The sequence below is a fragment of the Condylura cristata genome, unplaced genomic scaffold (genome assembly GCF_000260355.1).
Source record: "Condylura cristata isolate star-nosed mole 26May11 unplaced genomic scaffold, ConCri1.0 scaffold00034, whole genome shotgun sequence".
Lineage (NCBI taxonomy): Eukaryota > Metazoa > Chordata > Mammalia > Eulipotyphla > Talpidae > Condylura > Condylura cristata.
Genome location: NW_004567135.1, coordinates 564,413 through 586,870, shown reverse-complemented (window position 1 = coordinate 586,870; position 22,458 = coordinate 564,413). Strand labels below are relative to the sequence as shown.

The window sequence follows — 22,458 nt, the reverse complement described above, 5'->3', positions numbered from 1 at the left end:
CAGAAGGGTGGAGACGAGGTGGCGGGGGCCCTGCAGCCCGCAGGCGGCTTCGCGCGGCCTCCCTGCCCTGCGTCCTTGCTACGGACAGCCGCTGCCGCCTCAGGCACTTGGTGATGTTTAGAAATTGTTATGTGACGTTCTAGCAAATGATTGCAGCTTAGTTCACCATAGGCATGTTTCGGTGCTTAGAATTACTACCTGAAGATGTATTTCTACAATTAAAATCGTTAAAGGACGTGAACATATTCTTGGAATTTGCTCCACACTGTTTACACATGGACCACGTGTATCTTCGTAACATCCTGCCAGGGTTGTTATTTTTTAAAGTTTCTTATTGATAATTGAGCAGGAAAATGATCCTTATTTTAATTGATGTTTCTCTTTAATGTTGGACATCTTTTGTCATCTCTGCTGTTTTAGCACTTCTTAAGTCAGTAATTTTATGCTGGTATACAGAGGAATTTTGCAGAATATGATGTAAGAAATTGTAGTATGTATTTACCTCACTATAAAGAGAGCTTTGGGAGAAAGTGGGTGGGGATTTAATGATAAAATTCATGTTGATACTGGTTTTTCACTTTTTTTTTTAAGATGTATTTGTGCATACAGAACTGGGGTACAGGACAGAGATGCGGGGGTGGTGAGAGGATTCACCAGAGACAGAGCAGGGAGCAGAACAGGGTGACTGACGAAGTCCACTGCTGAGGGGAGCAGCGGGCGGGCCAGGAGAGGTCTGCCGCGCCCTGGGGTCACCTCCGGGGCAGGAGGGGATCGAACTCGTGCGGAAGCGGCTTTAGCTTCTCAGTGCTGTGCTGTAACCCGCTGCGCCACCAGGGAGGGCTGGCGGGCCTGGTTTTTCACTTTTAATGATGATCCTGGAGGACTTTTCATTTGGAAACATGCTAAGACTTAGACTTGTCTGTCTTTACTACAATTTTAACCTCAAAAAAATAATTGATGAAATATGTGAAAACACATATCAAGTATCCAGACATAATGTTCTCTTGACTTGGAGCTTCAGGCGATTCAGATGGATTCCCCTGGGATGACAGACCTATCTTACCCATTTCACTGCAGCCATTCAGGGAATCTGTATTGACTTAACTTTATTTTGTAAATGTAATTACATGTACTTCAGTGTGTGTATTTTCTAACCATTTACATTTTGTAGTTACTTTAATACTTCTAAAAGAATTGCTTGAAGGCGTTAAATTAAGATTTGGAATAAGAGCACGCACATCTGATAACTTTGAAGTCATGCTTCAGTAATAACAGAATAGTCTTTAATGTGTTTATTTCTTAGGGAAGAAATTAGGGTTATGTAAATTCAAGGCTTAATAAAATTCTAAGAGGTCTCTGTACTTAAATACAGTAGTATAGTTGGGGGTTCTGGAGTGTGAATTCTTAATCCCCTCCCCCTGCTGCCCCTGTGAGGCAGGCCAGAGCTGCTGCCCTTCGCATAGCTAAACACTAGCAGGAGGGGAGGGAGCCAGAGGACAGTGTCAAGACAGGCGTGGGGGCGGCTGCAGGGGTGGGTAGTCGGTGTCTTAACTCACTTGTTTGGATAAAGGATTGTCATTATAGGTTGCAATTATTTTAAAAACTTATCCTGTGTGTAAATTGGATTTACTCATTTGTTGTGCATGTGTTCTGACTAAAGCACTGAAGGAGAACAGCTCAGAAGTTGTGCAGCCTTTTCTCATGGGCTGTGGGACCAAGGAGCCGAAGATCACGCAGCTGTGCCTGGCCGCTATCCAGAGACTCATGTCACATGAAGTTGTGTCTGAGGTAACGCCAAGATTTTGTCTGGGCTGTGCACATAAGACTTGAACCTGGAGTTTTGACAAAGAGAATCAAACTGACTGAATGTAAAACATTTTCATCACCAGCACTGTGCTTAAAGGACATGACTTAATTTTAAAAGATTGCTAGTTGTCTTGTTACTAAGCACTCATAATAAATAAATAAAAACGGAGTAGTTTGTTACCTGTAGAGAAGCCACACAGTGCAGCAGTCTAGATGGTAACTTCCGGAGCCAGGCAGACTTGCAGCGTCATTGAAGACACTGTATATATTCTTACATTTTTTTTTTAAGGTGGGAGGGAAAAGCTATTTTCTGGATTATCTGAAGTGATACATTGTCTTCTATTAACCTAACTTTATGACGGCAGCATTTTCCTCACTGAAAGCGCGTCTTTCAGAGCGGTAGTGTTGCCTTAACTGTGTTCCGCCCTGTACTTCCTGGACGTGGTGACTTCTTCTGTCTAAGTGTTGGGTTTTATTGCGTTTATAGATGCATTGCTAATTTAAGCTAAACTTCTTTTTTGGTAATAATATAGATAAAATATAAGAAATAACAGTAGGCTCACAGTTAATTTGTACGTGCCGATATTCATTAATACCTAAATGAAATATTCGGGGTATTACCTTTTAAGGAAGTTTGGGTTTTTGGCTTCAGTCTCAAACTAGTGGAGAGTCATGACTTTGGATGTGTAGGTCTGGAAACACCAGTATGTTACTTTGATCAAGAAATGCTCGCCAAGCGACTCAGCTGTATGCTATTTTTCACTTAGGGACTAATCACCTGTGTTTTACTTGTTGCCAATAATTAAACTATTACTTTACAGACTGCAGCTGGAAACATAATCAACATGCTTTGGCAGCTAATGGAAAATAGCCTGGAAGAACTTAAGCTTCTTCAGACAGTCCTTGTCCTTCTGACCACCAGCACAGTCGCCCATGGCGAGGCGCTGTCCAAGGTAGGCGCCGTCGCCACGGCTCTCAGCGGCCGGGCCTCGCTGGAACCCGCTTGCTGGCCGAAAGAGCCAAGCCCAGGGCTGTTAGAGCCGAGCGTCGCCCTGCAGTGTGGCGCTGGGCGCTGCGTGCGTGTTTCAGTTACCCAGGGAGAGTGGTGTCCGGCGCGGGGCCTGAGCAGTCCCGTGGGTGGGTGCAGCGGGCACTCGTAGGCCGGACTAGGAAATGGGGCAGAGTAGCACCAGTCGGTAGGAGGAGGGCGGCGCGGGAGAACAGTGGGCTTCGGGCAGTGCTGCTCTCCACATCTTCTGCGCTTGATGTCACACGGATGCAGTACACCGCCATGTACTTCATTCAAATTGCTTCCCTGAGTAGCGGCAGCATTCTCCTGACATTTATGCCAGATGAGCCTGCTGTGTGATCGACTGTTCTCACTTCCTCCCCACTCACCCTCTGTGGAACGCACAACAGCCTTTGCTTATTTTGCTCATTTTAAAGTTTTTTGAAGTTGAAGTATTTTTAAAGATCGAAGTGTAGAGAAAATATGAAGGACAGTCTTTAATTAATGGCTTATTATTAAGGAATTTGCCATCTCAATAGATGTTATAATTTGCAGACTTTTAGCACGCTGACAGAGTAGCAAATTGTACTGTCGCATTGGCTGAGGGGAGACTCTCTCCAGAGCTGATCTGTTCTTTCTGGTTACTCATTTGCTGTTCTTATGTCCTGATGTTTTACTTACTTGCAATTATGTTTTACTAAGTTGCTCATTCTTTTAATCTCTCACCTGCTGTGTGAAATACTTTTTATGTAGTGTCAGGGCATGAGACATCACCCTTGCCCCCCTGGGTTCTTCTTGGGCTTGATGACTACCAGAGCAGCATTAAATGGGTTAGCGGAGGAGCGCTGAACTTAGTAGCGACTGTGAGGAGAATATGGCTGTAATTCTGCAGAGTGATGGAGTGGACCAGGAGTGTGGCCCTGTGCTTTGGGACGTGGGTCCTGAGGACGGTGGGGTCTCACGCTGCAGACTCACGGGGCACCTCACCCTCAGCAATAAGGGCGGAGTTGGAATTCCTAGGTGAGGTGGGCACATTCCCCGGTAACCATCCAGCTGCATGAGGCCTCCGCCCCCCAGACTATAATGTCCTACTTCATCAGGGTGGGGGCAGTGCTGGCTCGCTGATTAGGAAAAGAGCAGGAGAGTAGGGCAGGGGGCCTCTTCTCTGATGAGGGACAGGAAGATGAAAGACTTAGGCACAGACAGAAGCTTCTCAAGGGACTGACTATCCCTAGCTCCCGTCCTCTGCCTGCCAGGGCAGGGCATCGTGAGGGGCTCAGTCGAGAAGCTCCGGCTGTCTGCCGGGCACCTGCAGTGTTTTCATACATACCTGCTCGGTACAGTCCCTCTTGCTTCCTAGCTATCAAATGACTTCTCTGGTACAAATGCCTACAATTTTATAAGACATAAAGAAATAAGAACTGATTACAGGATTTATTTTAGTATGTTGGTTAATTTGCACACGTAATATTTTGAGATGAAAATTGAACTGTGTAAATGTACAGAATTGAGGCGCATAGAGACCTCCACATACAGAAATGTCTCAGGATATGCCAGGGAAGGCAGAGTGGGGGTAAGAGCATGTTCCTAGAATTCACAAAGCCAGTGTAGTTCACTGTTGAGACAAAGAGCCAGTAAAGGTGGACAGTTTCAACCAGGGCTTTACGAACGAGCTCGCGAAATGGCAGGTGACTGCATGGAGCGTGGCCCTGGGTGGTCAGCTACCAGGGCAGAGCAGGTGAAAGCCGGGAGGAGGAACTGTCGCATCCCCACTGGAATTGCCAAGACCGAAAAGTGAGGCCAGATCAAGTGTTGAAAACATGGAATACTTTTGAACTCATCCACACTGCTAGCAGCAATGTAAAATTATAAAACCATTTTGGGAAACAATGGTTTCTTACAAAAGTTTAACCTCTACTTAGCTTCTAGGTATGTAACTGACGTAAATGAAAACACTTCTGTGTGAATGTTCACAGTGGCTTGATTCACAGCTGCTAAAGACTGGCAAAAACTACATGTCCAGCTGCAGGTGATGGCTCAGTGTCCCTGGTGTGGTCATACCACAGAGCACCACAGGGGAAAGGCGGGGTCCCACCGCCATGCAGGTCGTAAGCCAGAGAAGCCAGGCGCAAAGGACCCCATTTGTGTGACATCGTAGGAAATGCCAGGCAGCCTGCAGTGCCAAGACAGTGGGTGCCAGGGCCCAGGGCAGAGGCAGAGACGGACTGCAGACTGCGTGAGGGGCTTCCGGGGAGAAGTGCTCTTGTGTTGTGCTGCTACTTCATGGCGAGTGTCAGACCCATCACACGGGTCCTTTGAAGGGATCCAGCTTAGCGCAGATAAATTACTCCTTAATAAAGTTGACTCTAAAGAAAAAAGGAGTAACTTGAAAGTACATAATTGTATTCTCTTTATAGTCTACAGAGTTTTATGTGGTATTTTCCAGATGATTTAGTGATTAATAAGCTTTGCGTATTTGCTGACTTGTTAGTGTTTCTGGGGAAATAAACTCACAATATTATATACATGTTAAAATAACTGAATTGTAAAAGATACATTTCATGTTACTCAATCTTCTATGACTGTATATTTACTCAGAGTTTAGTAATTACAAAACTAAGCATTTTGTAGTTTCATTGTATAAAAAGGGGCACATCTTTTCAATATCTGCAATCAAAACAGCCACATCTAAATGATTTAATTTTCAGATATATCAGACACTGAAGCATGTGCATGTTCTTCTCCCATCTCATACCTGGTGCAATTCTTTTCAGGCGATTGTGCTTTGTTTTCGACTGCATTTCACAAAAGATAATATCACGAATAATACGGCTGCTGCTACAGTTCGACAGGTTGTTACTGTTGTTTTTGAGAGAATGGTTGCTGAGGATGAGAGACACCGAGGTAAGTGGCGAAAGTTGCTCCCTTTCTATGGGAGTCCGTTCCCACAGCCACGGCTTTCCGCCTTTGCCTCGTGAACTTAGGCCACCTAACTCAGCAGAACACTTCCGGTTTCTCACATTTAACATTTTAGGCATTCTTAATCTGTTGGGCCTTTCCAATATTTCCACGAAGTCCGGATTATTTTTCTTCATTTTTCTATCCTTTAAGTACTATAGAGTTATAGAGTGTAAAACGGGCAGTTTCCAGGTTTGAATGTTCTTACGTATTCATGACCTTGGTATGGTAGAGTGGTAGCTTTGGCTGTGTGTTTGTAAAGACCAGGAGTTCACTGAACACTATGCACTAAACTCTCACGTTTGCTTGTTATGTAAAGGCACATTCAAAGATCATACCCATTTTGAAACCATAAAGTAAAGGGACTGGAGAATGGGAGACTGAGAAAATCAGACATATGAGCAACAATTACATTAATTCTACTTAATTGAGAGAGTGGAGAGTCGTTTTTTAATGACAGTTGTTTAAAAATACGATTTCCAGTATTTTTTTATTTTGAAGTATAGTCCTGAACTTAGGAAGTTTATAATTCTGTAAGTAAGTGTTTTAAATAAACCTGCTAAAGAGTAACATGATTTATTAAGGTCACTGTGAACTCCTAAATTCCATTTGCTTTGATTGTAGATACTGTAGAACAACCAGTTCTGATCCAAGGAAATAGTAACAGAAGATCCGTCAGCACTCTCAAACCCTGTGCTAAAGACGCGTATATGCTTTTTCAGGTATTTGAGTTGAGAAAGAGAATTCTCATGGAATACAGTTTTGTATGAGTTTTTTATTTTGGACATTTATGTCTGATTTAACTTTTTAATGTGTTGATTAAAAAATGGGTTAAAAGTGGTATTTCAAAAATGTTCTAAAACATTACAGATCACCTATAGCTAATTGACATGATCAGATGTTATATTTTACTTTACGAGAATAAAATAAACTGAACCCCAGAACCAGAAAATAGTTATATTAGGATTGCTTGACTATACAAAATAAATCCTTTGTCAAAGAAAATTTAAGCGAAAACTTCTAGCCTGCTTAACATAGCTTGTCGTACCAATGCCTGATTTCACGTGACTTGTCATCAGTAAGTCTTTAAAGTCAACTCACACTCATCTGCATTGTGAATTTTATTAATTTGAACTAAACGATTATTTTAAGTAATTTTTCTTCAAAGCAAAGTTAGATTAACTGTATATTCCATATGTTGTTGATAGTTACGATTCTTTACAAGTTAGTTAGATGGTGAATTGTGCAGTTCGTCAGAATTTAAATTTGCACTGTTTTTAAGGAGTGAAAACCACGACTCTATCAGAGCACTTTTCCAGCTTTATCAAGCCTAAGTCTTGAAAAGGGCACTTCGTGCCAGCTGCGTGTGTGCATCTGTGCGCGCTGCTGACTTGCCTTTTCAGGACCTCTGCCAGCTGGTCAACGCCGACGCGCCTTACTGGCTAGTGGGCATGACAGAGATGACGCGGACCTTCGGCCTGGAGTTGCTCGAGTCAGTCCTGAATGATTTTCCACAAGTCTTTTTACAAGTAAGCCGTTGGTGGCGTCTCGCCGCATTAACCTTTAGAGTGTCCGTAGATCGTTGTCAAGACAGCAGCATCTCTTTTTCCCAGTTGAAAGATGCAGAGAATTCTAATCACAACATCTTAACAGTTCCCTAGCATTTTGAAATGTTGATACTCGAAGGAATCTGAGAGACTGTCTGGTCTGTCACGTCCCGATCTGTGCCGAAGGAGGGTGTGGCACTGGGGCTGCCCCACACCACTTGACGGCTTGGAGGGACAGCTGCTGGCTGTGTGGTTTATGTGTGGTGTGGCGCTTTCCAAGAATGTCAGTGGGAAAAGAGATGGTAGGTGCTCAGTGAATTTAATGTGCTTTACCAGATGTGTTCGAACAAAGTTAAATGGGGAAAAAGTAAGAAGAAGAAATTTTGGTGGTAAGACACCGGAGTCCAAGCTGACTCTGCGTGTGGTTCTCCTCCCCCCACTTTAGTGGTTTATCTGTGAATTTCGGTCATATGTCTTCTTCTGGCCTCTGTATTTTTCATTGCTAATACCCTTCTAGAATTAAAATCCCCGGTATAAGCTGCACTTAGATCTAAAATTGTTAAATGCTTCTCTTCAATTTGGATTCTTTTTAAAACTTGTTAAAGTAAATATTTTGATCTTAGCTCTCAAGTGCGGTACTACAGAATTTTATGTAAACTAAAACAAGCTGTAAACTTAAATTATTCCTGATTACTAAGAAGTTGTACATAGTAATGAATTGTTTTAGAAGCTTTAAGCACACACCAAATTAATTCTGATTTTTTTTCTTTCTTTTCACATTTGCAAATAGCATCAGGAATTCAGTTTCCTCCTCAAAGAAAGGGTATGCCCACTTGTGATAAAGCTGTTTTCTCCGAATATCAAGTTCAGACAAGGTTCCACTACTTCATCTTCTCCAGCGCCAGTTGAAAAGCCGTATTTCCCTATCTGCATGCGCTTGCTGAGAGTAGTATCTGTTCTGATTAAGCAGTTCTATAGTCTTTTGGTAAGTACCAGTTCTCTTATGTGTTTATATACATAATTGCATTCAGTGTTTTTTTTTTAAAGATTATGCACACAGCACTGGGGTACAGGCCAGAGGTGCAGGGGCAGTGAGAGGATGCCCCAGAGACAGAGCGGGGAGCAGGACAGGCAGATCGACGAAGTCCACCGCTGAAGGGAGCAGCAGGCGGTCAGGAGGGGTCTGCCGCGCCCTGGGGTCACCCCCGGGGCAGGCGGGGATCGGACTCATGCAGAAGCGGCTTTGGCTTCTCAGTGCTGTGCTGTAACCCGCTGCGCCCCCAGAGAGGGCCATTTTTGTTAGGCTTATGCCTAGTTATTGAATTTTTTTTATGCATTTGGGATCACTTTCTTAATTTTTCCCTTTTCTAGCTCATTTTTAGTATATAGAAAGATAGCGGATTTGTGTGTGCTGAGCTTCGTCGGACTTGGGGCTGAGATTTTGTTCAGCATCTTGCATCTGTGTTCATCGGGGAGATGGGGCTGTAAACTTCCTTTCTGTGTTGCCCTTGTTTGGTTTCGGTGTTAGGGAAATGCTGGCCTCACTCAGGGTATCTGGAATTACGCCTTCTTTTTCGACTTTTTAGAAGACTTGGAGGAACATGGGCCTTAGCCCCTCTTCGAAGGTTTGTGAGCTCATCTGTTTCCGGGGGAGAATGTCGCATTCTGGTCCGGTTTCCTGGCTGGTGGTCGCTGCTTTGCTTCCTGCAGCGGGGAGAGCTCGGCACTGCCGCTCTGGCACTGCCAGCACGTGGACACGGCCGCTCGTGTCTTGGTGCCAGGGAAACCGTCTTGCCTGCAGACTCCCAGAAATGGCTCCAGGGGCCCCAAGGGTCCAAGGACTATTTTGGGGGGTACCACTGATTTATAGAATTAGGATTTCTCCCCAGTATCCAGCTTATGTCATTCTATCCAGTGTCTCAGTGGTGAAGATGACTAAGTCACTGAAGTGCCTGTTGCTGAATCCAGAGTGACCAGGAAGCTAGGAGGTCACAGTCACACAGCCAGTGTGGCATACTCTTTCCCGCTTCATCTTTGGCGCGAGCTGCTTTTCTGCCCTGCGGACCCCTTAGGCAGTGGCAGATCTCTCAGGAGGAAGGCGTCTGCAAGGGGCATGTGAGCGCCTAAGGCATTTACATTTCTCTTCTGTCTTTGGCTTCTTTTTTCTGGAATCCAGTGGGACTGAATTGACTTGTCCAACTAACTTTCTGCTTCTGCACAGACATTTCTCTAACCAAAGTTCTTACCTACTAGCATCTTTCGGTGGGTGACCCTAGTCACCCCTGAGAAGTGGACCCTGCATGACATGTTCTGCACTCTTGGTTCATTGTCTCAAGTGGAATAGCCATCACTGGGCCTCCCCGGCGGCCGAGGGCGAGTCTTGGCGCTGCCACCACTGTGGCCCAAGGTCAGCCCAGCCGGGGACTACCCACACCCGGCGCACAGGCCTCTCCCGCTCGCCTGCCGCGCCCGGGGCGGCGTTTCACTGAGGTCTGTGTCTGCTCCCCACTCTGCCGCTGGTGAGTTCTCTCATTCCTGCACTGCTGGGCCTACGCTCCTTTGTTGTACACACACACACACATACACACACACACACACACACGGCCCTCAAATAGTTACCTTTAACACCCGTGATCTCATGCACTATTGTGATTGGAATTTCTGCCAAGACGGCTTGATGCCTCTTGATCGCCGCTGTCTCGACTCGGTGCCGAAGGACTGTAGGATTCGGAGAGCGTCTCTTGGCCCGTCATGCTAGTGTCCAGGTACCTGTGTCATCAGCGTGAGCTTAGGCCGCAGGTGGCAGCCCTGGCCTGTGCCTGTGTTCCTGCGGCCACAGTCTTTGGGAGAAGCGTGACGGAGGGACAGTAGGGACCTCCACCAGCGCCCTCGGGAGCAGCTCATGTCCTTAGCGGCTTCCGGAACACGCAGCCCGCCCTGGGCAAGGAAGGGAGAGGGGAGCAAGGCTTCGGGCTCCTCACAGGGCTCTGAGATCTTAGCAGCTGCAGTAAGAGGTTTCTCTCATCTGTGACGTCGTCACTGTCGCTGGGAGCGGAGGTGCTTGTCCGCGCCCGCTCTGCGGTAATGATGCCTTTGGGGGGACCCCCGGCGCTTCCCTTTCTGGCCTCAGACCCAGCTGAGGCCTGCAGTCGCCCACGTTGACATCCTTTCGCTCTGAAGCGGGCGGTGCGCCTGGAACCAGCTGTACTAATGTCAGCTTCCGTAGAAACCGCTGATGCCGCCAGTCACTGGCGTGGTTCCGGAAGCCCCTTACCTAGAGGGAGGTCACTCTGTTCAGGAAAAGCATTTCTTTGGCATTTCATCATGTCCAGGGGACAATTTTACTCTTACATTTTTCTCACTTGGCTTCCTGGGGAGGAGGCATCACCCCGCGTGGGCCCGGGGCCGGCCCGGCCGATGGGCCTCTCCCCTGGCGCTCCCTGCTGGCCACCGCAGCGTGCTCAGGGCAGGGCAGGGCGGGTTGTCCTGGGACTGCTCCTGGCTGCTGCGAAGCCTCCTGGCAGCGCTGCTGCTTGGCTTGGGAAAGAAACAACTGTTAGGACGCGGCGAGGCCTCGCGTGTGTTCTGGCTTCAGGCCCCCTCGCTGCACGGCCGGGGACCACACAGCCTGGGAGCTCGCGGGAGCGCCTGTCGGTCGACTGGGCGCTGCGGGCTGGCGTGGGCGTGCCCTGAGCACTGCCGAGACAGCCTTCCCTGCGGGTGCCGGAGCCGGAGGGCGGAGAGGGCTGCGGGGCAGGGCCGGCCTGGCAGAGGCAGCCTGAAGTTGCCCTCCCAGAACCACGGGGCGCCCCGCGGGCCCCCCGACCTGCCCTTCCTGCAGCTGAAGGGCGCCGCGGGCTGCCGCGCTGCCTCCCAGGCCACTGACGTGCCGAGGAAACCGGGCGTTTTCACTGTGGCTTCTCCACACACTTGCTCTTCCCTTCTTTTTCTCCATTCCCCATTAAGAATTTTAATTTCCTGAATGTTAAAAGATTAAGTTACTGGCTTGTCCTTATTGGTTAGCACTAGTAAGAATGCAATTTACAGTCCTTATCTTTGGCTTCAAGAAATCTAAAATAATCTTACACTTTTTAGGTAACTGAATGTGAGATATTCCTGTCCCTCCTGGTGAAGTTCCTGGACGCAGACAAGCCACAGTGGCTGCGCGCTGTTGCGGTGGAGTCAATACACAGGCTGTGTGTGCAGCCGCAGCTGCTCAGGTGACGGCTCAGCGGCGGGCGCTGGCCCCGCACGCAGCACTGTCCCGGCAGAGGGAACGGTCTCGGGGGGAGGCAGGAGGACAGGTTTGCGGCTGTGGAAACAGTGCCAGGTGGGCAGAACGTGGTCAGCGGTTGCCGTGGTTGGGCTGCAGGGACTGGGCTTGTGGGTTCCTCCGGCCTGGTCAGCAGAGCCCCCGCAGCCACCCGCAGCGTCCTGAGGAAAGAGCTGGACTAGTTGCCTGCACAGGCGGCCTTCTCGGGAGGCCCCCGTGCAGGCGTCGGGGCTCCAGTGAAGGGCACCCTTGAGGCCTGCTCCTGGGGGAGCTACCGTGGACCTCTGCAGCCGGGCTGGTTGCTGTTAGGTGCTGACCTCCTCTGCCCACCCCTCCAGTTCCTGGAAGCCCCCGTAGTGGTCGTTCCTGCCCCACCCCAGGAGACATCCACCTCCTCTGAGCAACCCCGGTCCAGTTTACTGAGTCAGAGGTCAGTGTTCCAGCTCTGACCTCAGTCCCAGCCTTTGTCCTGAGCTGGGAGAGCCACTCAAGTATGAAGTTGGCTTTCTTTCCGTAGAGCAGACAGTTTCATTTCTGTATCCAGAGGGTAAGTCTGAGCACGCTTTAGGGTTACGAACAGAGAATGGCAGAAAATTAACCATGAGGGTTTGGGGAACATAGGTGCCCGTCCCGAGGGGTCAGCGGCACGGCTGTCGTGGAGGCCGAGTGCTGCGGCCGTGCCCAGTGGGCCATGGTGAGCGTGAGGGGCGCTGGGACTGGCCTGTGCGGCCCTCGTGGGGTTCGAGGTGCAGCCGCTGCTCCCGGTAACACGTGCGCCGACCCGCAGGTCCTTCTGCCAGTGCTACGACATGAAGCAGCACTCCACCAAGGTGCTGCGTGACATCGTGAACGCCCTCGGGTCCTTCATCCAGTCCCTGTTCCTCGTCCCTCCTGCTGGAAACCCCGTCACCGCAAACCAAGCGGGTACAGTCTTTCAGTTGGTTTTCCTGCTCTGCCCCGGTGTGTGACGCGCGCTGTTGGGAGAGAGCACTTCGTGGAGCTGTGTGACTAGAGGAACGTGAGGCGCCCGGTAGGCTGACAGTGGAGACCTGCGCTGCAGTCATGTCCCTCACGGCGCAGCTGTGTTTCTCCCCTTCCTCACAGGGGGCAAGCGTCTAGACGCTCATCTTCATTTTAGGAAAAGCTTCACCTGAGTCTGTCTTTGCTCCCCTTCAAGGCCTTGTAGACTTGCAGCAAACTAGGGGACTTGGTTTGCGTTTGCTGGGAAGTCCGTCTTGTTTCTTGCCTTGCTCGCCTTCCGCCTTGCCCTGTCTGAAGAGCGGTCTCTGTTTTTTATTCCCGCCTCTGATAAAAATGCCCCAATGCAAGGCAGATTATAGAGTTGTCATGTTTTACTTACAAGTGCTGTTTCTATAGAAAAAGAAATGATGTTCTAGGGAAACAGGGAGTGGTTCTGATAGCCACGGCAGGGTTTGTCCTGATTTGTTTGTGCACATGTGTTTCTGTAGCACAATTTTTAAAAACTAACCAGGTGTTTGGATTTTATTTTTTGTTCGTAATTCTGTAATTAAGTGGTTTTTGCTTTCTTCCTCTAACTAACAGGAAACAATAACTCAGGCGGACCCGTCTCGGCACCGGCTAGCTCAGGGATGCTGGGTATTGGTGGAGGCGTGACTTTGCTGCCGGCCTTTGAGTACAGAGGAACGTGGATACCCATTCTGACGGTAACAGTCCAAGGCAGCGCGAAGGCCACGTAGTAAGTAGTGGCCGCGTTGACTTGTGAGGCTGAGACTGGCGGGCTATTTCCTCCTGAAACGTTTTCCTCTGCTTTCTGTTTTAAAGTTTAGGCCTAGTGTTTTTAAATCATTTTAGAACCAATTTTCTTTTGCTGCACTTGAGAATTTTGTCTCGAGGCTGTTTCCTTTGTACTATTTCTGGTCTGCTAGTGGCATTGTAAGGCAGAGTAGGTTCTTTACCGCACAACTTCGGTTCTGAATATGTGTCTTGACTGCAGGCCCCTTGGTCTTAGATCTGCTGATACGAGTTACATAGAGTAAATTAATTTACCTTTTTAAAAAATCTCAGTTTCCTTATCTCTAAATTGGGGGTAGTGCCATACCTACCTTTCTGGGTTTTCTATGTATAAACCTTGTATTCCAAGTTCAGCGAATTTCATTTTAGGGTTTAATGTATAGGCAGAACTTACTATATTCAGTGAGTTAGTCATTTCAATTGAACAAATGTGGTCTTAGATTTTCCTTAATTTTTAGTAAAATACAGGCTTAGCATTTCTACAGTTGCTGTGAGGCAGTTGATTTGACTAATTTGTATGTATAGTTAAAACACTGAGTGACAGTAATCAAGACAGAATACAAAGTGGAATCTGATTTGTGTCAGTGATAAATCTGTAGGTGTTTTCTGTCTGCATTGTTACCACCATAGTGGAATGTCCTCTGCAGCTTTTTTGCTAAAAATAGTAATACAGTTATATCAGATAGAAACGTTATACTGAAATGTATTGTTACCCCCCGTCATTTAAAAGATATTAAAGTTACCTGTGTTTTGCTATGAAAGGTAAAGACTTGAATATAGCAAATTACCAAGCTGAGAAGCAGACACGTGTAGTTGTCATATTTACCTTTCACCTCGTTTGTAAGTTGGAAAAAAAACCAACAAAGCTCCGTCATGGCCGTCATGGAGCTCGCACTTCAGGGTCGCGTCGGTCAGTAAATGTACAAGTGAACACGTTACGTGGGCACTGGGCCGTCCTTTGAAGGACAGGTGACCCGAGATTGGGCGTGAGCAAAGTGAAGGTGGAAACAGAAGGTTGTGAGAAAATACGACGAAGAGGAGAGTGCAGATGTGTGCTGGAGGGGGAAGGGGGGAACAAGAGTGCTCCCTAGTTAAGACAGGAGTAAACGCCTGGCCGGCTGTGACTGGTGAGAGATCGAGTCTCCGGTATTTCATAGGGGTTTGTGGGCACGTGAGCGCATGTGCGTTTCCCCTCCGAGGGCGGATTTGGGCTTATAGCTCTTTATTTTAGAAGTACCAAGGTCAACATGGAGACATCACGTGATCTCAGCCTGACCCTGTGTTATGTGTCCACCATGGGGACGCTGGCGGCGGGGGAGGAGGGCGGCGGTGAAGAGTCAGCGCGCGGCGGGGCCTCGGTCCCCGCGGCCTCTTGGCGGCGTGTGGGGGGCCTCGGCCGCAGCACCCGCGCATGCGCGGGGACCGGTCACTCGAGGCGGCGCTCCCCTCTGCGGTCAGCGTGTGGGCGGCCGCGCCGTGCTCACCACTCTGGCTCCTCGCTGTCCTCTGATTCCCCCGTTTCAGCCTGGAGATGCTGGACAAAGTGGAGCCCCCGACGATCCCGGAAGGCTACGCCATGTCGGTGGCCTTTCACTGTTTGCTGGACCTTGTGCGTGGGATCACGGCTCTGATCGAAGGAGAGCTGGGCGCGGTGGAGACGGGGGGCCGGAGCAGCCCCGAGGCAGCGGCTTCAGCAGCACAGTCCTCAGAGCAGCCAGGACTGCGGTCCGCGTCAGGCCGAACGGAGGAGGACACAGGTACACTACCCCGTTCTGTTTGGTTAACTCTGAATAGTTGAGACAGTGCAGAGAAGTCGTCAGCATAGCAGCGTCTCTGTCCCCTGCACCCCGCCCCGCGTGCTGGCGCCTGCCGTCTCCTCTCCGCGCCGGCTCTCCCGGCGCTGTCCTGAGCCGACTGAGGCGAGTGGCGGGCGCGGCGCCTCACGCCCTCGCTGCTTCGTGTTCACGCTGTTGGCGCCCGGGAACGCTGCAGCTCTGCGGCGTGGCCGTTGCTGGCCTTCCTGGCCGCATCACGGTTGGCTCGAGCCTCGCGCTGCTGACGCTCCTCCGTGTGGAACAGCTGGGGGCGTGCTGGAGTCACACGACTGCGGCCTGTGGAGGAACACAGGCCAGGCTGGTTGAGTTTTGCGTCTTCGTCAGTAAGCTCAGCGCAGGTGTTTTGCCAGGGCCGTGCCCACTGCTGTCAGCTCGGTGGGACGCGCCGTGTCCCCTCGTCTCGTCCTGGTGACGACAGCGCCGCCTGGCCTCCGCAGTGGGCTCAGCGCCGGCGACAGTGAGGTGCCCCGTCCAGGGCCGCTCCCTGCTTTGTTTCTTTATTAGTCCCGGTGTGAATTTTCAGAGTCTGGTTTGGAGTCAAAGCGACACAGCTTGTGCTGGTCACTGTCTGGTGGGACAGCCGCCGGTCGTGGCCGTGGGGCTGCCTCTCCAGCTCCGTGTCCCCTGGCGGCCTCCAGGGCCTGCTGCCGTCCTCCGAGCACGGCCTCGCCCCGGTACCGCAGCACGTCCCTGCGTCATCTTGGATTTTGGGTTTTCCGAGTTCATCCTGGACTTTCCGTCTTGCCAGTCGCTTACTGGTACGAGGAGTCCCAGCTCCTTTTAGGGAGACCGGCTCCAGAAACTAACGCACGCACGAGGCGAGCATGCCGCGGGTGCAGGCGGGGCCCGCGTGCCGAGCCCCCAGGTCTCCGCTGTCTGGCACCAGGAGCCACACCCGGCCCCGCTCTTCGGACCACACGGTCCGTTTTGAACTGACACCTGGGATTCCTTTCTGCAGGGCCAGCAGCGGCCGGCCAGTGCGCGTGCTGCCGCCTCCTGCCCACCGCGACGTGGCCGGCTCACCGGCAGGGGGCGCGGGAAGGGGCCCGAGGGTGGGGCGAGGGCGCAGCCCTTGGGTGCGCGCTGTGTGTGGCGACGTGGTGTGCATGTTGAAGGTCTCGGTGGACTTCTGCACCCACGCACCTTCTTACTGATGCTTTGAAGTGTGTTCTTAGGTGGCTTTAGTCCTAGGCAAGGAGCGGGTTTTAAGCTGTGATGTATTTCACATATCAGCTCTCGTGTCTGGTGACTGAGCTCCTGGGGCCTGTGGCATGGATTTGACGTGACCAGGGAGCGTCTGCAGGTGCCGCCCTGTCGACGCTGCGACGTCGTTGCCCTAAGCATTGCGTCTTTCTCCTTGCAGCGAGCAGAGCCGTCTGGGAGGAGATGGTGAACGCCTGCTGGTGCGGCCTGCTTGCTGCGCTCTCCCTCCTCCTCGACGCCAGGTACCGGGCCGCGAGCCGCGCTGCGTGTTCCGTGTGGCGGTGGCAGGGCCGAACGCGCGAGGGGCCGGCTGGGGTGGTCCCGGGCTGTCTGCCGGCGCGAGTCCCGGGGGTGCGGCCGTGGCTGTGGGCGGCCACCCCGGTCCGGCTCCCACCGCAGCCTTCGGTGTGGAACCGGGCGCCTGTTCGTCTGGACTCCGGCAGAGCGCAGCTTTTACTGCTGATAGTGATGCTATTCCGTTTACTTGATGTTTTCCAGAATCGTGGAATGTACGGGTTTTAAATATTTTTTGAAAAGATTTATTTTTGTTTATGTGCACAAGAACTGGGGTGCAGGCCAGAGGAGGGGGGTGAGAGGTCACCCCAGAGACAGAGTAGGAGCAGAGCAGGCAGATCCACTGAGGCCCCCGGCTGAGGGGACAGCGGGGAGACAGGAGGGGCCTGTTGCCCTGGGGTCCCTCCCTGGCCAGGATCGAACCGGGCCTGCAGTCGCGCCGTGCTGGTGCTGAGCCTTAACTCCTGTGCCACCAGGGAGGCCCCTGGAGCTTAGGTGTTTCAAGTTAGATACAAGGTCTTAGTAAAGGAAGAGGTAAACACGGGGGCTACATCGAACTGAAAAGCTTCTTACAGCCAAAGAGACATTGGGCAAAGCAGACACCCCACTGACTGGGGAAAATCTTGGCACTCCCTGCAGTGGATGAGGGCCTCATCACAAAGATACACGAGCAAAGCAAAGCAAAGCAAAGCACACGTGCAGCAGCCCATGGGCAGCAGGACTTAAAGGGCACTTCTGCAGAGGGGAAATGCACATGGCCAGCAGGCATATGAGAAGGTGCGCAGCGTCCCTCCTCATCAGGGCACTGCCAGTCAGACCTCAGCGAGAAGCCACCTCACGCTGGCCACAGTGGCACGTGTCATCGGGCTAGCAACCCAACATGTTGGTGAGGCGCTGGTGAAGAAGGAGCTCCCCCGCACTGCTGGCGGGAGTGCGGGCTGTACAGCCACTGTGGAGAGCGCGTGCGGCTTCCTCGGGCTGCTAACGTGGAGCTTCCAGAGGACCCAGCAGGCCCACCCGGGGCCCACCCGGCGCACCCCGCAGCACCACTGTCAGTGGTGCCACCTGGGGGCAGCCCAGATGCCTAAACAGATGACTGGATCAAGAGGGCGTGGGACAGACAGCAGGATTCTGCTCAGCCGTCAGCAGAGACACATTCAAGCCGTTCACAACTTGGATGGAGCTGGAAGAGGCCGTGCTCAGAGCCGCTGGTCACAAGGAAAGAGCAAAACGCTAGCCGGTCTCACGTGCAGGAGGGGTGCAGGGAGCCAAAGGAGACACTGATGATACAGAACACAGACAGTTACAGACCTGAGACCTGGGCGGGAGGGCGCGGGAGGGGCACCGGGCGCTGGTGAGGTGTCAGGGCGAACTTGGGGAGGGGACCCTCAGCGGGTGCACGTCGGGGGAAGGTAAACATTGCTGAAGAGATGAACCGTGATGTAACATGTATAGAAACCGATTTAATTTAGAAAAGTAAATGCATAAAAATAGATACGTCTGAGTTCTCCGACATTTTCTTTACTAATGTGTGCACCTATCATATACCGCCTTTGTCTATTTTAATTTTCAGATATAGAGACAATTCCTTCTTAGTATATTTATTTTGGTATTTCTGTGTATTCTTAAAGCATGAAGTAATTCTAGATCATGGTTGCGTGGTAATTAAAAATAACTAGCTAATACATAATCTTATTTGACTTTTCAGCACAGATGAAGCTGCCACTGAGAACATTTTAAAAGCTGAACTGACGATGGCCGCGCTCTGCGGGAGACTCGGCCTCGTGACCTCCAGAGACGCCTTCATCACTGCCGTCTGCAAGGGCGCCCTGCCCCCCCACTACGCGCTCACTGCGCTGAACAACGCTGCCGCCGCCGCGCTCCCCAGCAAGGGTAAGCCCGGGCCTCGGCTTCTCCCACCTCTGTTACGGTGTCTGAGTGGCGGGAGCTGTGCCGAGTTTAAGCAGTGCCCCGAGGATAAAAGACGTAAAGCTGGAAATTCTGTCAGACCACTACCGAATGTGGAAAGTGATAGCTACTACTCTTAATGGAACAAACGGTAACGCTCCCACGCCCTGAGCGTGAGTTACCCTGCAGATTTTGGTGGCTGAATTCTTTGAGAGCATTCAGATTTGTACATAGCCTGTGACTGTGTTTCTGTATTCTCACTGAGTTTTCAGGCTGAAAATGTGCGTGTACTTGGTGTCCTGATCTTGATTTGCTCGTGAAATCTACCAAAGTTTTATAATTTAAAGAAGTCACTGAGAGACTCTCACGCTCGGCTTGACAAACGTGCCGCTGGGTTTTAAAATATTTGCTGTCGGTAATCCGCAGCTGAGCAGGTGACAGTTTAATGGAACGCCGCTGTAAGGTGCGGCTGTTTTGAACTCAACTGTGTCCGCTCATTTTATTTAGCTAGGTTTCCTCTGTGTTCTAGCATATTCCATCCAGGGTCAGAATGTCGTGATGATAAGCCCGTCCAGCGAATCTCACCAGCAGGTCGTGGCGGTGGGCCAGCCTCTGGCGGTGCAGCCTCAGGGGACAGTAATGGTAAGTGTGGCGGGTCACCAGGCCCCCTGTGCCCTGCTGCCGTTTGCCACCGTTGAGTGAATGTGCACCTTCTTTCGCCCATCTGATCCTCTCAGAAGATTCTAGTTAATTTGTAACTGACATCCTCATAACCAGCTACGCTAACAACAGATGAATTTGTTCTCTTTAAAACTGTCCAGTTCTATTTTCTTACTGTTTTTATTTTGCATTAATTTTTTTGCACATGTAATGCTGTTTTTACAGGCTTTTAACTGTCAAGAATGCATGACAGTTCTTACACGTATGTCCTTTTCGAATACAGCTAACTTCCAAAAATATCCAGTGTATGAGGACTTTGCTCAACTTGGCACACTGTCACGGGGCTGTCCTCGGAACGTCGTGGCAGCTTGTCCTGGCGACCCTGCAGGTACGCCGTCTCCGGTCGGGGCCAGTGCCGGTGTGCTGTCCGGGCGCCCGAGCTGAAGCCCGTGGGTGCCTCTGGCGGGGAGAGGGTGGAGAGAGGCCAGGCTCGCGGCTCGGTGGCGGGAGGCATCTCCAGGTGGCCTCGCCTCTGCGCCCGGGCTTGCTGCAGGGACTGTTCCGTGTGAGTGTGAATAGTAGTGACTTGGTTTTAGTGACGAAGCGTCTCCAGTTCTGCTGTTCCCTTTCTTGTTAGTTACTGGAAATCAGTGCCGGTTTCTAAGTTTGGTTAGTAGAGTTACTGTAGTTCTGTCCAATGCTTTGATTTCCTGGTCTCTCATTCACAGCATCTTGTCTGGATCCTGGGGTTGAAGCCAAGCAGCGGTGGTGCCTTGAAGCCCGGACGAGCCGCGGAAGGCCCCAGTACGGTAAGCCGGAGCCGCTCCTTTCCGCAGGCGCTGCCCCCTGCCCGCTGCCCGGGTGCGCACGTCACAGTGTGTCATTCTTCTCTCAGGTCCTGACGACAGCGGTGATGACGGACTTGCCAGTGATTTCCAGCATACTGTCGCGGCTGTTTGAGAGCTCACAGTAAGAGCCGGTTTCTCAGCACTGATGGAAACATTGTGAACAGCGTTAGACTTTAGATCAGTGTCTTTTTTCTCATTTCTGTTTTAGGTATCTTGATGATGTGTCATTGCATCATTTAATGAACGCACTTTGCTCCTTATCCCTCGAAGCAATGGATATGTCCTGCGGAAATAACAAGGTGTGGTACTCCGCCTTTCTGTCTGGGTGTCGCGCTCGCTTGGCGACCAGGTGGGCCCCCGTGGCCTAGAGTCGCTCCCCGGAACGGCGTGCGGGTCGGAGCACAGCTCCCCCGGAGCTTACTGGTCGTTGTTGCTGTGGGTGGGGGACGTGAGAGCGCGGTCGGGTCTGTGGTGTCCCAGGTGTGTTAGGACTTCAGCCCGGGGCCGTGCTTCTTGTGTGTTGGACGTCAGAAATATTTCTCTAGAGACCACTGCAATACCATATAGTGAACGAGGCTTATCAACGTCACAGGAATAACTTAGAATTACAGCCTCTGACAGGCAATGCGAGGCTTAAAGGACGTACGGCCTTGTTGGTGTGGAAGGTAGTGAGTTGGTCCTGTCAAGTTGATGCTCCTACCCGGACGTTACATTTTAGCTAGGAATAGTAATTCTGAATATTGACGCTCGGAGCATTTCTTTCTGCACTCAGACTATTTTCTAGCACCTGGAAGGAAGACTTGGGTTTATTTGTATCTTAGAAATTATTTAGTATAAAGTTTTTTCTGCTTTTAAAGTTACTGTATACAGTTTGACCACTTATGAATGAGTGAAGAGACCCAGAACATGAGTAACAGCGAGAGTGCAGCTGTGCAACCGGTTTAACATCTAACTATAGAGCTTAAAATGAGCTTGTCTGCCTCATTATTAATTATAATTCCATGTTCTGTGGCTTATCATCTTGGCTGATAGGACGAAAGATTAATCTGAGGTATAATTAGGGCAGTTTGTTACTCTGCTGTGTGTGCTATAAAATCATTACAACTATACAGATGTTAAAAGAAGTAGACACTGTCTCAACATTACTGAACGACTTGAGCAGTGCTCCGGACAGAGACGGTCAGTGTCCTTCAGGCGTGGCTTTACACGACCGGTCATCCTCCAGGGGTCTGGCGGAGGTGGTGAGGAGCTCGCAAGCCTTCCTCAGAAGGCGATGCTGAGGGCCCTGGTGCACACCTCCGAGCTGGGGAGCCAGCGGCCTGCGCAGGCGCCCACGCGTGTGTGCTGACTGCCAGGCGCTCCCGCGCGAGCTTGGTGGCCCAAAGCCCTCGCGCCGGGCCAGTTGCAGCGTCCTTTCATAGGGGGCCGTGAAGAGGGGACGTCGCCCCGCGTGGGCCGCCTGTGGTAACGGGCAGAGCGCGGCCGCTGTGTGCGCCCCGCCCCCACCCCCACCCCCACCCCGTAGCCACGTCGGGGCCGCCTGTCGTGCGCGCGGGCCAGCGGTGGCGTTTCCCGGCGCCACTGGGGCTCCCTGGGGAAGGGCGTGTTCCCCGCCCGGCACCGGCGCAGCTTGCTGGGCCGGGCGTCTGGGCCGAGGGTGTCCTCGCGTGGCGCGTCTCCGGGCTGCAGAGCGCCCTCTGGCCGCTGTGGGCGCGCCCCCAGGCGGTGGCGTCCAGCCCACAGGTGCGGGTTCGGCCTGCTGGTTACAGCCTGGACTCCTCACGGAGCGCGTGGCCGGGCACCGCCGGCCGCTCGTCTGAGCGCGCGCCGCTCCCTCCGGTCAGCAGCCGGCCCTCCTTCGTCTGCTCTGACCTGACTTTGAGTCTCCCAGTGGCTCCTTCCCGCGCAGCGCGAGTGGCCGCTGCCTGAGCCTCCCGGCCGGCCGGCCTTGGCCGCCTGCTCCTGCATTAAGCCCCGGCGTGCGGGCTGCTCTTAGCGTCGCCAGGTGCGCTGACGGCCCCCGGAGTGCCGAAACCTAGTGTGCTTCCCCCCAGGAACCCTCTCTTTTTGCTGTCGCCAAGTTGCTCGAAACCGGTCTGGTTAACATGCATCGAATAGAGATTCTCTGGAGACCGCTGACTGGCCACCTGCTTGAGGTAACTTTCCTAAGGGCGCGGCTTCGGGGTGGCAAGCTCGAGACGCGCCTGGACTGTGGTTTGGGCCGTGAGGTGACCGGAGCACTGTGATGCGCTTCCTGCCTGTCCGTCCCGAGGCCGACGGCGATTGTGTCGCCGAGAGGCCCCTTGCGGCTGGTGACCGTGGCCGCGAGCCCCGCGCCGCGCCG

At 51.6% G+C, this 22,458-nt stretch overlaps 1 protein-coding gene across 5 annotated transcripts in view; it reads left to right on the top strand.

Moving 5' to 3' along the window:
- MON2 (MON2 homolog (S. cerevisiae)) overlaps positions 1 to 22,458 on the top strand; it is a 58,502-nt gene that overhangs the window by 8,092 nt on the left and 27,952 nt on the right. For all 5 annotated transcript variants that reach the window (XM_012732431.1, XM_004692600.2, XM_012732429.1 and 2 more), the window contains 18 exons: positions 1,661 to 1,788; positions 2,628 to 2,759; positions 5,590 to 5,719; positions 6,398 to 6,495; positions 7,177 to 7,302; positions 8,111 to 8,305; positions 11,416 to 11,540; positions 12,381 to 12,517; positions 13,157 to 13,310; positions 14,891 to 15,123; positions 16,565 to 16,646; positions 18,407 to 18,591; positions 19,136 to 19,248; positions 19,550 to 19,654; positions 19,995 to 20,075; positions 20,162 to 20,235; positions 20,323 to 20,413; positions 22,169 to 22,270. In XM_012732431.1, coding sequence (XP_012587885.1) covers positions 1,702 to 1,788; positions 2,628 to 2,759; positions 5,590 to 5,719; positions 6,398 to 6,495; positions 7,177 to 7,302; positions 8,111 to 8,305; positions 11,416 to 11,540; positions 12,381 to 12,517; positions 13,157 to 13,310; positions 14,891 to 15,123; positions 16,565 to 16,646; positions 18,407 to 18,591; positions 19,136 to 19,248; positions 19,550 to 19,654; positions 19,995 to 20,075; positions 20,162 to 20,235; positions 20,323 to 20,413; positions 22,169 to 22,270 — 2,250 coding nt within the window. In that variant the 5' untranslated portion in view covers positions 1,661 to 1,701. The remainder of the gene's footprint in view (positions 1 to 1,660; positions 1,789 to 2,627; positions 2,760 to 5,589; positions 5,720 to 6,397; positions 6,496 to 7,176; positions 7,303 to 8,110; positions 8,306 to 11,415; positions 11,541 to 12,380; positions 12,518 to 13,156; positions 13,311 to 14,890; positions 15,124 to 16,564; positions 16,647 to 18,406; positions 18,592 to 19,135; positions 19,249 to 19,549; positions 19,655 to 19,994; positions 20,076 to 20,161; positions 20,236 to 20,322; positions 20,414 to 22,168; positions 22,271 to 22,458) is intronic.